Below are 16,939 nucleotides of genomic sequence, written 5' to 3'. Positions count from 1 at the left end.
TCTTCGTGGACTAATGTTATTAGTGGTGTCCCCCAGAGTTCAGTGTTATTATTATTATTACTAGTCATGTAGTGCAAGGAAGCCTGAGGCTTATGCTGCACCAGCTAAAAAAATTTCTGAGTTACCCTGAGAGAGAGAGAAGTAAAATCACCAAGAAAGATTAGAATGATGATATTCAGCTCAGGACCCTGGGTTTTCCAAGCCCATACTCACCAGATGTGAGGGCCCCTGGGGATTTGGTCCATTGTTGTTTTGTATATTTATCAATGATATTGATAAAGGTATATCAAGCCTCTACTAATGCTAAAACAACCTTCACTGTATAGGACGGCATTTAACAGACATTTTGTACTCCAGTTTGCAATATAGAGAATGTTTATGAATTTTCATGCTCCTGTTGAAAATCTAACATAGTATGAAGGTGGATAGAACAAAACCAAAAAATTAGAACTTAAAACTCAAACTGAGTGGACCTGCATCTCAACACCAAATGGGGGAAGGAGGGAGGACACACACACAAGTTTCTGATGTGAGAAGCCATAAAAATTCATCTAATTTTGACAAGATTCACACCAAGACCCTTTTCTACAGAGTGTGGCAGAAAGAAATCCTACTGCTGCACTAGTCAAAATAGAAAGACTTGCAAGTTGGTTACTATAATTCTGTAAGTCTACTGTCAGAAGTGGCTTCCAATTGGGAGTTGAGGGGAAAGTGCCTTCCAATTGGAAGATAAAGGGAAAGTGACTTTTGGATGTGTAGCAGGATGGTTGGAGGTAGACTGCATAAAAACATTGAAGTCAGAACTTTAGCCCATGTGCAATTCTTCACAGTTGGCATTAAAATGTGATTTCTTATTAATGAGTTAATTCTTTTAAATGTCATATTAATTTCATTTCTGAATTATAAATTATGCTATCTGTTAATCTTTTTATTGAATTATAAATTTGCCAAAAAAAAAAAAAATTACACCACTAAGAGAATGAGAACCATGATCATAATGTGAATAAAGTAAATTAAAACAAAATAATAAAATGATACACTATCACATGCCTGTTTTAAAACTAAAATCACATTTGTGAGAATTATATCACACAAATCAGCAAATCTTGCATGTAAACTAACTGGAATTCTGAAAAACTAGTTTATATTTTCTTAAACAGTAAATAAGTCACTTGTAAATTTAATTAGATATTTATGAGTGTAGCATCAAAGGGTATTTTTTTTAAGAGCACCAAGTAACTTTAACCTGCATAATTGTAAGTTCATTTACTGCACATCCATTATCACTCAGAGATTTTCTAAACATCAATATCTTGAATAAATAATACCATATATTTAACAACAGTGTGTATTCCAAATCATAATGTAATCTTAATTTCTTCATATTAAAAATACATCATAAATTACAGGATTAATGAGATTTGAAAGTTCAATTTTTTTTTATATATCAGTTTGAAATATACAACCTGTATCAAAAATAGATAAAATAAACAAACCTGGAGAAGTTCAGATGAAGATAATGCTTTGGCAATATCCTTCACATCATCTGTAAGGGCACGAATTCTATTGAACGTTGCAAATGTTGCCAATTCAATATCTGTAAATGAGTTGATAAATGTTAATAACAATGCATTAATAATAATTCCACACTGAGTAGCCACTTTATTGGGTACACCTACCATTCTCATGAAATGGAGCACCCCTTCAGTTATGGCATTGTGTGGTTGTACCATGTAATATAAAGCAAGTGAACAGATTGCGTATGAATGCTGTATGTGGGCAATCCACCAGGAACTAATGGGGATATGCTACGCTGAATTGGTCAAGAAATATGTGCTTCAATGTCTCTACCCCATTCCTCTTTATGCAGCAACTATTTGCTCATTGGCCTCTACAACACACTTCAATAAGTTCCTCAACCTGGAATACTAGCTCTTGAAATGGCTCAACTGATAGGTGGAACGGCACCAGGGTATGTCTGCCAGGGGCAAAGGTTGATGACATTGTAGAGCAGATATCATCTGTTAAGGGCACAAAAGGTGATATAGTTGTACATGTTGGCATTAATGATATTAAGAGTAGGAGACCGGCAGAATTGCTTAACAAGTACAGGTCACTGTTGAAAAAAAGCCGTGAAATAGGGTTGAATTTGAAAGTGTCTGCAATTCTGCCCAGACACGATAGGAGGGGGTATATGATGAGAGCCTTGTCGATCAATTCAACCCTGGAAAGACTGTGCAAGGCTCAAGGGGTAGAATTTTTTCAGCCTGGTCTGTACTTGTTAACAGGAGAGACTGCTTCTACAGGGATGGGATACACTTAACTAGAAAGGGTGCAAGAATATTTGCTGATGCTATAAAGGCAGTGTTAGGTGGGTCGGAAAACTGCTAGCTTGGGGGGATACAAGGACTAATAGATTAACAGTAGCCACTGGCAGAGGTGAAAGTGATTCTTGCACTGCTTCTATTGGAATGAGCAGAAGCCTGGAAAACAAGATGCAAGGTATATCAGAGACTGTTGAGAGTCATGCGGTACAAGTAAACACATGGGTTGTGTTAGGGTAGCTAAGAATAGGAACAGGTGCATGTATACTTGCAGGTACACCAATGCTAGGAGTTTGGTAAATAAATTTAATGAATTTGAGGTATTGCTCAAAGCATTAAAGGCGGATATTGTTGAAATATCAGAAACGTGGCGTCACACAGAAATAAGGAATACAGACTGGAATTTGGGGAGTACAACGTCTACAGAAAGGATAGACAAGATAGGAAGGGAGGAGGGGGTTATGCTATTAGTTAAGAAACACATAAAATCCAAGGAAGTGAAGCCAGTCGACATCGCTGGACGGTGCAGTGTCGAGTCAGTTTGGTGTGACATAAGCATTGGGAGATCAAAATTGAGAGTAGGAGTGTGCTATAGGCCTAATGACTCTGATGAGTATAATAAGAAATTGAACAGGGAAATAGAGTGGGCCAGTAAATCAGAGAGTCTTATAATGGGGGATTTTAATTTCCCAGATATTGACTGGAATTTGTGAGTTGCTTACTCACACACTAGCAAGGCTTTTGTGGATTTATTGGATGATTGTTTTCTACATCAGCATGTTTGGGAGGCAACTAGAGGAGTAATACTCTTGATTTGATTATCAGTAATGATTCTTCATGCAGTAAGAATCTGCAGATAAAGGAACCACCAGGTGGCAGTGATCACAGTGTGCTGAAGTGGGATTTACTCAAAGAGGTAACTACCATCATGGGTAAAGGGAGGGGTTTTTGCTTTCATAAAGGTGACTACGATGGTCTGAGACAGTATTTAAATTCTATACAGTGGGACCAACTGATGATGTTACTAACAGCAAATTCAAAATGGAAAGCATTCAAAGAACTGATCTTGGAAGCTACTAGGCTTTACATACCAACTAAGAAATATTGTTCAAGGTTTAGGCCTAAATGGATGTTAGATGAACTACTGAGACATATGGCAGAGAAGAAAAATGCATGGGATACATATAAATTAACATGTGACACAGAAGCCTATGATAGATATAAGTTGATCTGTAACCAAGTTACAAAGGAGGTTAGGCAGGCGAAGGCAGATTACGAGAAATCTTTGGCAAGGGATGCAAAGAAAAACAGCAAAGAGTTCTTTACTTATGTAAACTCTAGAAGGAAGGGGATGAATCAGATTGGTCCACTTGATATCGATGGTTCAACTGTTGATGATCTTGCTCAGGTAGCTAACAAACTAAATGAATATTTTGCATCGACATTCACACATGAGGAGTTATTGAGGGAGGGGAATGAAAGAGGTGTATTCAACTCTGGCAGTAAGCTAGATAATCTTGTAATAACTGAGAGTAAAGTGGAGGAGAAATTGTTGAAGATAAACACAAGAAAGTCACCTGGGGTGGATGGGATCTATCCAGTTATATTAAAGGAGGCAGCACAGGAAGTAAGCAAACACTTAGCAAACTTCCTTAGTCCAAGGAAGACTGGAGTTGTGCAAATGTGATCCCAATTCACAAAGGAGGGTCAAAGGCTGACACAAGTAATTATAGACCCGTAAGTTTAACTTCTGTTCCAGGAAAATTAATGGAGGCACTGGTTAAAGAAGCACTGCAAGATCATCTAGAAAAGACTTCAGTTGTAGCTCAAACAGCATGGTTTTGTTAAGGGGAAGTCTTGCCTGACCAATTTGATTGGATACTATGATGCAGTCACAAAAGAACTGGATGCAGGGAATAACTTTGATATTATATACTTGGATCTTAGAAAGGCTTTTGATACTGTTGCACATGGAAAACTGCTACACAAATTGGAACACAATTGGAGGCAAACTGCTGTTATGGATAAAGGTGTGGTTGAGGGGGAGAAGACAGAGAGTGGTAATCAATGGACACTGCTCATCGTGGACTAATGTTATTAGTGGAGTCCCTTAGGGTTCAGTGTTGGGTCCATTATTGTTTTCTGTATTTATAAATAATATTGATGATGGTATATCAAGATTAATGTCCAAGTTTGCAGACGATACAAAGGTTGGCAGGGTTGTTAAGGACACTACTGACAGTATGCTGCTGCAACAGGATCTGGAAAGGTTGAGCAGATGTGCTGACAGGTGGCAAATGAAGTTTAACACTGACAAATGTAAAGTACTACATATGGGAAACAGCAACCCCAGAGCAACGTATCAACTCTGTGGTACTACACTACAGTGGTAGAGAATGAAAAGGACCTGGGGGTAATTGTGCAGGCAGATATGAAGTTCTCTGAGCAGTGCAGATTGGCTACAAGAGTAGCTCATGATGTCTTGTCAATGATATATAGGAATTTTTCTAGAAGGGATAAGGAGGTGATTATTCCCTTGTATAAGGCAATGGTCAGGCCACACCTTGAGTACTGTATACAGGTCTGGAGGCCTCATTTCAAGAAGGATGTAGTGCTGCTGGAACGAGTACAGAGAAGGGCAACAAGATTAGTGAATGGAACAAAGGGTTGCTCTTACGAAGAAAGGCTTAAGTTTTGCAAATTACAGTGTCTGGAGACTAGGCACCGGCGAGGTGATCTGATAGAGGTGTATTAAGCCTTGAATGGTTTGAACACGCTCAATGCTGATGGGATTCTTCCTCTTGCTCAGAATAAACACCTGAGAGAGCATAAATTCAAATTGAGCAAAGACAGATGTAGGATACATGTGTGGAAATTTGTCTTTAGCCAGCGGGTAGTTAGCTGGTGGAACAGAGTTCCATCCCTTGTTGTGGAAGTTGATAGTCTAAATAAATTTAAGGCTCAGCTGGACAGGTATTTTGAGGGAACGGAGGGATGAAGTGGAAGTTTTTTTTTTTTTTTTTTTTGGCTGATGCTGCATAAGCTTGCTTTCTTGCATCATATGCCTCTGTTAATGCTAACTGGCAGACCAACAACTAGTACACTATTTCTAGGGCCCAACTCTACATCAATCTCGAAGTCACACCACGGAAACGACAAATTGTGGAAGATAAACTTCTTACACTGACCAAGCTAATCACAGGATGACTTGACATCAGTGACCTAATAAAAACTCCCCGAAATGCCAAAAGAAGTCAAATGGACACAAGACTCCCACTGAGTATCAGTTTCAGCAACCTCACAGGCCTGAGACGCATGTTCCCAGGAAACATGGTTGATTTGATCAACAATCTAACCATCAACCTGGATAAATTCTACCAGCAGCACATCTACAAATGCCAGAAGCTAATGGACACATACATAAATCTATCGTTATGACTCACAGGAACAGCACCAAAAGGAAAATATGGACTGCCTCAACCAAGGAAATACCTTTTTGTACATATACAGTAAGTAAACCCCTGCTATTTGCGGGGGCTACGTTCCTGAGAAATGCCACAAATACTGAGTTAAGGCTCCAATAGTAATAAAGGGGTTCCGTTCCAAAGTATGAAATACATAAGAAAAACTAATCTAAAATTTTGTCTATGTAAGTATTATATGTACCTTCATAATATGACTATGTACATAGACAGTACATAGTGAAATGCAAGCGTAAGGCATCGAAATGAAAATAAGAAACAATTTAATATTAAATTAATATTTACTAGAAATTTCAAACAAGTCTTTCAATCCAGCGCCTTTGCTATAGCTAAGAAACTTATCCCGCCAGTTCTGTCACCAGTTTTGCTAAAGTTTTGATAAAGGTGTTTTGCCTTTTTACGAATGATGAGTGAACTTAAGGGAATTTTATTTTGAGTTCGGTCTTCTATCCACAGATTTAAAGCTTTTCCCATTTTTTCTAATTTAATATCACGAGTTACAGAGCAAATTTTTGAAGCAATTAGCACGTTTTCACGGACACTACAGCGGATTTTTTTCTTCTGATTTCTTGATTGATCGTACCGTTGACTTATTGATTTCATAATGTTTTGCCACTGACAAGACACTTTCACCATTAGAAATTGTCTAATAACTGAATTTTAGTCGCTAATGTCATCACCTTCTTTGATCTTTTCACAATTCCCTCGTTATTCGTAGCCATATTTTTGTAGGGGTTAGAAAAGAATTTGTCCACAATAAAGTCACTTTCTTCCGTTAACACGCTCGAAAAAGTCTGTTTACACTTACATACTGCAAAATGGTAGATTTTTCACTTTTGTAAGCAATATCAATTTATAAATTGATAAATTTATTCAATTTATAAGCATATAAATTAAAAGCAAACAACGAAACCTTCCATGACAAGCGCATAGCACATACTGAACAAGGATTAGTGAGAAACATCCACGCTCGTGATTTTGTAAGCCCTCTCCCCCCACCCACCGAGCGCTGTTTTGACAGGGAAAGATGATTTTAGCCACGCCCATGTTTTTTTATGGCGGAAAATGTTCACGGTGATTTAAAATTCACATTTTTTTAGGTTTCATTTTATATTAAATCAGCAACCGCAAATACAGATACCACAAATAGCGGGGGTTTACTGTACTTCACGTTTTTGTCCAGCTTTTTATCAAATATTATCTTGCTTAGTTTGGGGTACTACAGTATTCCACAATTTTCAAGTATGTAATTAAAGAATTCTGTAAATACTGTTCCTTTCAGGTTAAGCACACATGTGGCTCCATGTAACCCCAGACATATGTCCCTGCAATGTAATAATTACCCTCCCCCAGCTGAATGCTGTCCAGGGGGTGGATCTAGAGCACAGCAATAAACAGATAATAATAATAAGGTCTCAGGTTTGTGTACTTCCTGACAACAATAATAATAATGTAGATTATTCAGTGTGCGATTGGACAACATGAAAGTTTAAGTGACTCTGAATGTGGAAAGGTAACTTGTACCAGACACGTCAATATGAGCATCTTGGAAACTGCAACCTTGATTGGATTTTCATGTTCAACTGTACATGAACTGCCACAACAAAATAGTTTAATAACATACCATTCTCAGGTGTATTGGACAATTCTCAATAGGTCCAATATTAGGAAGAAGAATATATAAGGAACCAAGTATGCCATCACATATACTGAGAAAATGGGAGACCATAATCTTGGAAGCTTCAATTTATATATCTTAGGTGGTCTCCCAAGTCATCAGATCTTAATCAAACTAAGGACCTATAGGATGATGGGGAAAAAAATTTTGAAGTAGAGATTCACAACCATCCAATTTTCAACAACTGTGAGAATCATTTGAGTCAAAATGGACATCTCTGTTGCAAGCCTTTTGCACCTCGTCAAGTCCATACCACAACAAATCCAGGCTGTTCTGAGGGCTAAGAGTGCCTCCCACTTGCTACTAGCTGATGTACCTAATAAAGTGGCCACTATGCATTACGTCTATATTCAGTACACTGTATTAACTCTTGCTATTCATTTATTAACAAATCATTTAACATCACCTATAGATTGCTTAATATATAAAAATTTTTCATGTAAAGAGGAATACAAAATAATGATTACGAAGTCTTAAAAAATGAATTAAGGTTATAATAACTTGTAATCTCATACACACTCATGAACCAAACATTATGACCACCTGTTTTCACAAGTGGATGCATCCTACAGCATCTAGGAGTGATGAAACTGATTGGTGCCACATATTATATAGTGATGGCATGGGTAATGCCTGTCAGTCCATCAGTAAAAAGTCCATATAATGAAGAAAGGGACAGACCTGATGGTGAATCATTCCTGGTGGAAATTATTTTCAGTGCTAGGAAGGTGGGGCCAGCATCTCAGCAACCACAAACATTTTCAGCTGATCAAGGGCGGCCTTAGTGAAGGTGTGACGGGAATGGTCTGAAGAGGGGTAGATAACCACCCAGTATACTGTGACAGGGAGACTGACACTTGTTGAATGTCAAGGTGAACAGTGGCTGGCACGTGCTGTCTGGGACAACAAACAGATCATGATCCGTCAGTTAACAGTGGACTACAACCAGGATTCACAGAGAAACATTTCCGAGCACACCATCCAGTAGATACTCTTGTAGATAGGCCTATGGAGTAGGCAACCTGTTCATGTGGCCATGATGACCAAGAATCAGACACTTGCCTGCAGTGGGCACGGGAGCACATACCTGAACAATGGATGATGGAAAAAGTTGCCTTGTCTGATGAATCAAAGTTCCATCATTATTATGCCAATGAATGGGTGCTTATTCGAAAGCAAGAAGGTGAAGAGCTGCAACCAGACAGCACAGTTGGAATAAAACATGCCAGCATGTTTTATTCCAACTGTGCAGTGGTGGGATGGTTTGGGGGATATTTTCATGGACATCAAGGTCACCAGCATTGAACTCAGCCTCCACCCGATCCTCCCTTGGCATTGTTCCAGACCAAGTTTTGCCCTACTTGGTGCCCATGTATCCAGATGGCACTGGACTCTTTCAACAAGAGAATATCACCTGAACAAGGGAATACCCAATGTCACAAGGTCCACATTGTTGCAGGAATGGTTTGAGGATCATGTCCAAGCATTTCTGTGCTCTCCTGACTACCAAATTCCATCAACATCAATCCTATCAAATATTTGTGGGGATGCGGTGGAACATAGCATTTGCCATTCCACACCAGTTCCTCACCCTGTTGCTGAACTCGGGAACATCCTTCTGTTCAGCTGGTCCAGGATACCTGGGGACACCTTTTGTGGTCTTGTGGAATCAATGTCATGATTACTTAGGTCCAGATGCAAGCAGTTATGGTAAAACTAGGCCCAACACGCTATTAAGTAGGTGGTCATAATATTTTGGCTCATGAGTGTATACAACAAAATAGATTGTAATCCACTGTAATCTCATAACCACAAAATAATCTAATAATGTGCCATTCTGCCAGCAGATGTCAACAATACAGGTTGGCAGCAGTCAAATGGTGTGAAAAGTGTTTTTGTGGTGCACATTTGATCTCCTTGATATTAGTGGAGCAATATTTGGATAGCACAGGTTATCTGGAAATTGTTTCTGACCAGACACATCCTTCACAGCTGTAAATGGGTTCTTCAAACAGGATAGTGCACCATGTGACAGGGTCAGAACTGTATAGAAATGGTTCCAGGAACATGAGAGTGAATTCAGCCTACTGCAGTGGCCTTCCCAGTCACCAGGTCTCAATCCAATTGAGCACTTGCATAAGCTCTTTGGAGTTTGTTAAGCAGGTGCAAGCTCTTTACCTAAAAATTGGCCACTCAGTGTATATGGTGCACTTGCCCAGTGAATTAATTTCTTAAATGAGGTGGAATGAAATCCCAACTTTTAAATTGTTCTGTACTTGTGACAAAAAAATAGTGAGACTGGCATTAAGCCAATGACAGAGTAAAAAAAAATTATGAAAAGCATGTTGCTGAATAAGAAATAATGAATTGTTTAAAACTGGCAACAGGAACAGGGGAAGGAAGTTCAGGAAACTTACTGATGACAATTTCTTTAATTGTATTAAAGAATAAGCATAGTAGAAGTGGAAAAGTTAACTGAATCAATAACTCTTCAATTTAACAACCAAAATATTAAATTGAATATGGTACTTTTCTGTTAATTAAAATGGGGAAAACATTTGAATCCTTTATTACACTACAATGCATAAATTGTACTATATAATCTATATATTTATTACTATTGGTGATGTGGACATGTATGATGTCTTCCGTAGGGTGGTCCATGAACACAAGTTCAACTCTACCATAGTACACAGTGATGATATAGAAACTCTGTAAAAATGGCTGATGTGCAGCGCATGCATGTAATGTTGTTCAGTTGTTTCAAGCCCAGTACTTATTCATGCCAGGGTAGGCCACAACCATGGTTTTGTATAAATAAATTTTAAAAAAATCAATAAAATGAAATAAAAACTATAAAGCAATAAAGCTAAATAAAAACAACATAAATAATAAAAAAAAAAAAAACATCCCACACTGCCAGAGCCCAACCTACTAATACCAATGTAACCATCCCAAAAGGGATGATCTAATGACACCTACAAACCACAACCCCCCCCCCCAAAGGAGAGGCAATGAGAGAGAAAAAAACAGAGCTCAACCTAGCAGACTCCATCCTCAAAAGGGACCCATTATTTCATGAAAGAGACCTTTAAAAAAATTTCCAGGCATGGAGGCATGTTCAGAAGGGATTTGTTATTGTTAGGTACACAATTTTCAGCATTATTAATGAAATATCATCTACAAAGTCTTACAAACAAAATCCAAAAGCAAGTGACAAAACACTTTTTTTATTAGTTTGTCTTTCTCTCTCATACATAAATATTTGTGGGGTTTGTGCTTTATACTCATTGCACAGGTAGCAAGAGTATAAAGCACAAACTCAATCTTCATGCTCTCTACAGAGAGGGTTTTCTGAGTCAGATACACCAAAGGCATAGAGTTTTGTGTTAAGTGATCAATGATTGGTCAGGAGATAAGAGAGTGATATTAGGGAAGAACCATTTTTTTTTTTATATTATTTGTACTAGTAAAAGTTATCTTGGGAATAAAAGACTTGGTGACCATTCCTTTGGGAGAAGCCAACCAGCGCATCTACTGGTTGTTCAAATAACTTGTTATAATTAACAAATAATCAACTGATAGCCATAAACTGTTTTTAAAACTGACAGTTCAACTTCATTACTCACCTTAAATTAATAATATCCATTGGCCAAATGACACCTTGGAAACAGGTGTACTGAAATTGCAAACATTTCTTCTCACTTAGAATTATAAAATCCCATATAGCACTGGCTGTCCAGAGTTCTCCCAGATTTCAGCACAAATATGCCCAGTATCCCAGCAGAATATATATAAGGAAGCCAGTACAGTACAGTGCTAGATCCACATTCACTGAGGAAATGGGAGGCCATGATTTTAGAAGCTTTGAGTTAAAAATGATCTTAGGTGGCCTCCCCAGTCACCAGATCAAGTGAATTGAGCACCAGTGGGATGACATAGGAAAAAAAAAAAAACTTTTTACACTTTATTGAGCCCATGCCACAATGAATCTAGGCTGCCCTCCTGAGGGCTAAAAGGGAGGGGGCCACTTGCTACTAGATAGTTATACCTAAAAGTGGCCACTGTGTCTATATACAGTATATTGTACCAGCCATTGCTGCTTATTTATTAACAAATTATTTAATATTTACAGATTATTTAATATTTCAAAATTTTCCATGTAAATAGGAACACAAAATAATGATTACTTAAGTCTTAAAAATGAATTAAGACTATAATCACTTGTAATCTCATAACCACATAAAATAGTCTAAAATAATGTCAATAAATATTATTTAATTCGTGAACTTTTTTTTTTTTTTTGCACAATGCATGTATCATGGCAATGTTCTTCACAAATAGTGGGAACACATATCACTTTTTTTCGGTTTTAAATCTCAGTTATGGTGAAGATAAATTCCTGAAATAATTTTCGCTATCATCAGAACAGTAAACATTTTGATAAAAATTATTAGCCGAACATTATTCTAGCTTTGCCTTACTGAGTTTTACAATTTTTTCATCTTTTTTCAAATATATCCTAATGATTAACTTGACTGGCATCCGTTATTCACCAAACAATTGGCAATAAAACAACCTAAGGCAGTCCTAAACTCAAGCAGGCTATACAAACAAGCTTAAACCAAAGGCAATACAAATGATATTTTGTTTGCTTCGCAGAATTCATACTCCAGAACATACTTTATCAAATGGAAGTCATATCTAATCCCCAATCTCATACTAATTTTAAAACCAAGAAATAAAACGTTTTTTTTAAAAATAAAAAATAAAAATAATAATAAAAAAATATATATTTACTCTAGATCAGCGGCTCCCAAACTACTGAGATCTACAGATCCCTTCAAAAAAAAAAAAAAAAAAAAAAATTTGCAGACCACTACGTATATATAATCACACATTACTTGACACCCTTTCTGAAAGCTTCATGGACCCTCTGGAACTGGTCTGTGGACCCCCACAGGGGTTTGCTGACCCCAGTTTGGAAAACACCTCTAGATGAATAAGGGTGTTTTGTAACATGTGGGCTTTACTCTCAGGATTGATTCAGGAACTGAAAACAATGAAGAATGTTTATATGGACATATGCCAAAAATTACTTTGTTTCCAAGTTACAGCCTATTTTGTGTTCCAAAAATTAGCCACCTTACCTTTAAAGAAAGGTGAAGTGTTCAAAAATTCCAGGTACTGTTAAGATTTTCTGGCATTCTAGTTCCAGATGTTGGTGAAGCATTTCAGTATGGTCAACGGATGTCACACGAACAAATGATTTCAGATGACCTTACAACCACATGGAAAAGCAGTTTTCCATGATTTTTCTTAGACGTAGTATTGCAATCGTGCAAAAAAAAAAAAAAAAGAGACAAGCAAAATTGATGGTACATATGAAGTTTGAATGCCAAATGGCTAGAATTTTCTAATGCTATCCCACTTATATTGTAATGTGATTCTTTGAACCCCAAACATTGCGTTATAACAGGTTTCACCTTGTATATTAGCATTACATAAGCAAAAACAAGTACAAACAACGATCATTAAATATGAACATTCTTATGTGCAAATTATACAAATTTTGAGTTACAAATAAACATTCAACAAACAGCTCAAATAAAAAGGCAAGTTCCTTTTGATTAGATCTATAAATGGAATTATATGGGGTATTATATAACTATAAATTTTATATAAGTTTATATAACTATAAATATAATTAAATAACTTTTCCATGTGACAATATTATAGTTTATTGAATTAATAAAAGTGAGAAAATAATTTTTTTAATTATAAATTCCCTAACTCTAGAGAATTCAAACTAATACAGAGATGTTTCTTAATTCTACTAAAAATTCTGCCTTTGAACTCAGATAGAGCTTCATAAATTGCAAAGAAATGATAAAAAATTAATAAAAAGGTAATATAATAAAGTGGAGCTTTAAATTACTACAATTTCTGATAATTTCTGACCTTTTTTGGAACAAATTACCTGAAAGTGTGTGGTCCCCTGAGTAGTGAATTTTCTGCTAGCAGCTGGCTCTGTGGAGCGAGTTTCAAGAAATTTTGAAAATCCATAAAAATGAAAACTTTGTGCAAAAAAGATTTTAAATATTAAATGTACTTATTTCAACCTACAAGGGGTATTCAATAAATTATCTACCTAAGATACTTCCCATAGTTATATTTCAATGATTCATGATTTATCATGTTCCTACAGATCTCAACTTGAATCATACTAATTTTGATCTCACTATGTTTTAGGTTGTGTTGCTGTAACAGAAAGAAGGAAGACAATTGCATGTATCAAATTATGGATTTGCTGAAATTAGAGCATCATTCAGTCATCAAGTTTCTCACCAAAGAAGGAAATGGGCCAAAGGCCATTCATGAAAGGATGGTGGCTGTGTATGGCAAAAGTGCACCTTCAGAGTACTGGGTGAAATTCTGGTCAAAACAATTCAAGTGGGACAGAGTCCATCGAAGATGATCCATGTCCAGGAAGGCCTGTAACAGAGACCACTCCAGAAATGTGCCATGCTGTGGAAACTTGTGCTGAATGGCAGTTTAAAGGGTCCCAAATCTCTAAGGAATGTGACATATCTGAGAGGACAGTTATAACCATCCTCCATGAGCATTTGGAGATGACAAAGGTCAGTGCAAGGTAGGTCCCCAGATTTCTGACTGCTGTGCAGAAGCAATTCAGAGTACAGTGTTGTGAAGAGAATTTAGAGCTTTATGGAAGGGATCCTGAAACTTTCATCTCCAGAATTGTTACAAGAAATGAAACATAGGCTCATCACTGGGATCCTGAGACCAAGCAAGAATCAATGCAATGGAAGCACAAGAATTCTCCCCTATCCAAAAAATTTCAGACAACCTTCAGCTGGCAAGATTATGGCCACCATTTTTTAGAATGCCAAGGGTATTTTATATACATTCACTACTTATAACACAAGCAGACGGTCACTGGAAAGTCATATGCATCCCTACTGTACATTTCCTTTATGACCTGAGGGATCTCATAAAGGAAAAAGACCGTGGAAAATTGTCCATAGGTGTGCAGATTCTTCACAACAATGTACCAGTGTACAGGTTACATGCTGTTGCTGCTACTTTGAGGGACTGTGGCTTTACAGAACTTACCCATCCACCTTACAGACTGGATCAGGCCCCCAGTGGTTGTTTCTTGTTTCAACACCTCAAGAAAAACATATGTGGATGTCGCTTTTTCTGCATTCTTTGATGGATAGGACAAAGACCTTTATTTGTCTATATTTCCTCATTGCCAACAAAATGGAACAAGTGCACTGAACTTTAGGGGAGTTGCACTGAAAAATAAAAAAAGGTTTTTGCCTCTATCTCATTTCCTTCATAAGTAGGTAGATAATTTATTTAAGGCCCCCTCATAATTACCCAATATTAGAATGAAGCTATTAATAATCAAATCAGAAATTTTTTCGAAAATCACAAAAAATGTTTTAAATATTTGTAAAAATCATAAAATATCATAGAAAAACAAAAAAAAATCATAAAAGACAAAAATTTGTAAAAAATCATAAAACAAAAAAGAATAGTTTTTTGACATAATACTATATTCTCCATCTATTTATGTATCACTTTAGTCAATATCATCAACTTTGGATCCGAATTATTGAGAATTTCAGTTTTTGTTAGTCAAAATAGGATAATGGCTAATAGGTGCACTCATTTTCTCTGATTTAAGATCTATTTTTGTGGTGTCATCTATTATAAACTGTGTCTACTAAAATAATTTGGAAACAGATAAGAGATATAGCATTTACTTGAAGATTTTAAGATAATTTGTTCAAAAACAGACATTATTTGTAGAAAAATAGATACGTTTACTTCAATATGGTAACATAGAACACTTCCGTTTATATATATAAAATTTTATTATATAAAATCATATGTATTTTAATAGTACATATTTTATATGTGCTTGAAACAACCTTGAAAAACATGTACATACACCACAAAAAGCTAAGACATTAGTTTTAAAAAAAATTAAGATATCCATTTTAAAATTAACTACTATAACATTAAATAAAGCCAATTCTTATTTCCTTAATTGAAGAACACCCTTACTGTAACTACATTACATAAGCACACAAACAAACAATTAGTTATACACATCTCACAGTACTGGTTGCATTAAATTTTCTTTCTGCTTAAGATAAAATTTTATATATATAAAATCATTGGTAGGGAATTCAAATCATTGGTAGGGAATTCAAATTTTTAAATCTGGTAAATAGGTAGTTCTAACATAAAACTAGATAGCATAATATGTATCACTGCATTTACAAATCTGTTAGATAGTGTAGTATTGATAATTAAATTTATTAATCTTATTAATTTTTCATTGTTAATCAATAGTATTCAATTGGATATAATGTCCCAACCAGAGCAGCAAAGCAACGGGCACAAAGTAGTAAGAGTGCTGTGACTCAGGGTGTGATTCCTCAATGCATCACAGCCAAAAAACATGTGCAACTTGTGAAACATATGCAGACCTTTCTGGAACAGGACATAATCTAGCCAAGGAGAATGTCTTTGTGTGTGCTAGGTGCAGAGAGAGAGAGAGAGAGAGAGAGAGAGAGAGAGAGAGAGAGAGAGAGAGAGTGTGTGTGTGTGTGTGTGTGTGTGTCAAGAAATTAGGTGCCAACTCAGAGTTCTGATGAGTGCTTGTGAGAGTTTGAAAAGTCAGATAAATGCCCTCAAAGGCATTAGTATTAGTATTAGTAATGGCCACATGGTGCAAGAAAGCCTATGGCTTATGCTGCACCAGCCAAAAAAAAAAAAAAACAAATAAAACAATGATAAAAAAAATAATAAAATAAATAAATAATAATAATTAGTAAAAGAAAAGGAAATTAAACCTATCATCCTATGCACTTCCATGACCCGAAGGTACTACCCAGATGACCTTTGAATTTCCCCAAACTGTCAGCCTCTACCATCCATGTAGGCAACTTATTCCAGTAATTTATAACTCGCTGGCTAAAATAAAACTTCCTGCAGTCCAATCTAAACATTTCCCCCTGTAACTTGAATTTATGTCCCCTAGTTCTAGCATCATTTATAACCTTGAAACTTTGGTCCTCATTCATTTTACTGATGCCTCTCAGAGCCTTAAACACCTCAATCAAATCTCCTCTAAGGTGCCAATTTTTCAAAATCTGCAACCCACATATTCGAAGTCTTTCTTCACAAGGACACCCTTTTGCCGATCTCGCCAGGCGAGTTAGTCGTCTTCGCACCCTTTCAAGAAGCTCTATGTCTTTCTTTAGGTGCGGTCTCCATACCTGAACACAGTATTCCAAGTGTAGTCTAACAAAAGCCTTATATAATGGGATTATTACGTGACGGGCTCAAACCCCGGTCTAATCAAGAAGCGTGTGCTACGCACTGTTGCTCCTTCCCACCTGGCTACGGAGGCGCCA

At 36.6% G+C, this 16,939-nt stretch overlaps 1 protein-coding gene across 1 annotated transcript in view; it reads right to left on the bottom strand.

The window, feature by feature from the left end:
* Larp7 (La related protein 7) overlaps positions 1-16,939 on the bottom strand; it is a 100,542-nt gene that overhangs the window by 57,174 nt on the left and 26,429 nt on the right. Inside the window, exon 4 of the mRNA XM_090384723.1 lies at positions 1,497-1,597. Within this exon, the coding sequence (XP_090240849.1) occupies positions 1,497-1,597 (101 nt within the window). The remainder of the gene's footprint in view (positions 1-1,496; positions 1,598-16,939) is intronic.

Source organism: Mastigoproctus giganteus, chromosome 11 (genome assembly GCF_048544385.1).
Source record: "Mastigoproctus giganteus isolate SK-2022 chromosome 11, ASM4854438v1, whole genome shotgun sequence".
Lineage (NCBI taxonomy): Eukaryota > Metazoa > Arthropoda > Arachnida > Uropygi > Thelyphonidae > Mastigoproctus > Mastigoproctus giganteus.
This window is presented reverse-complemented; position numbering and strand designations above follow the sequence as displayed.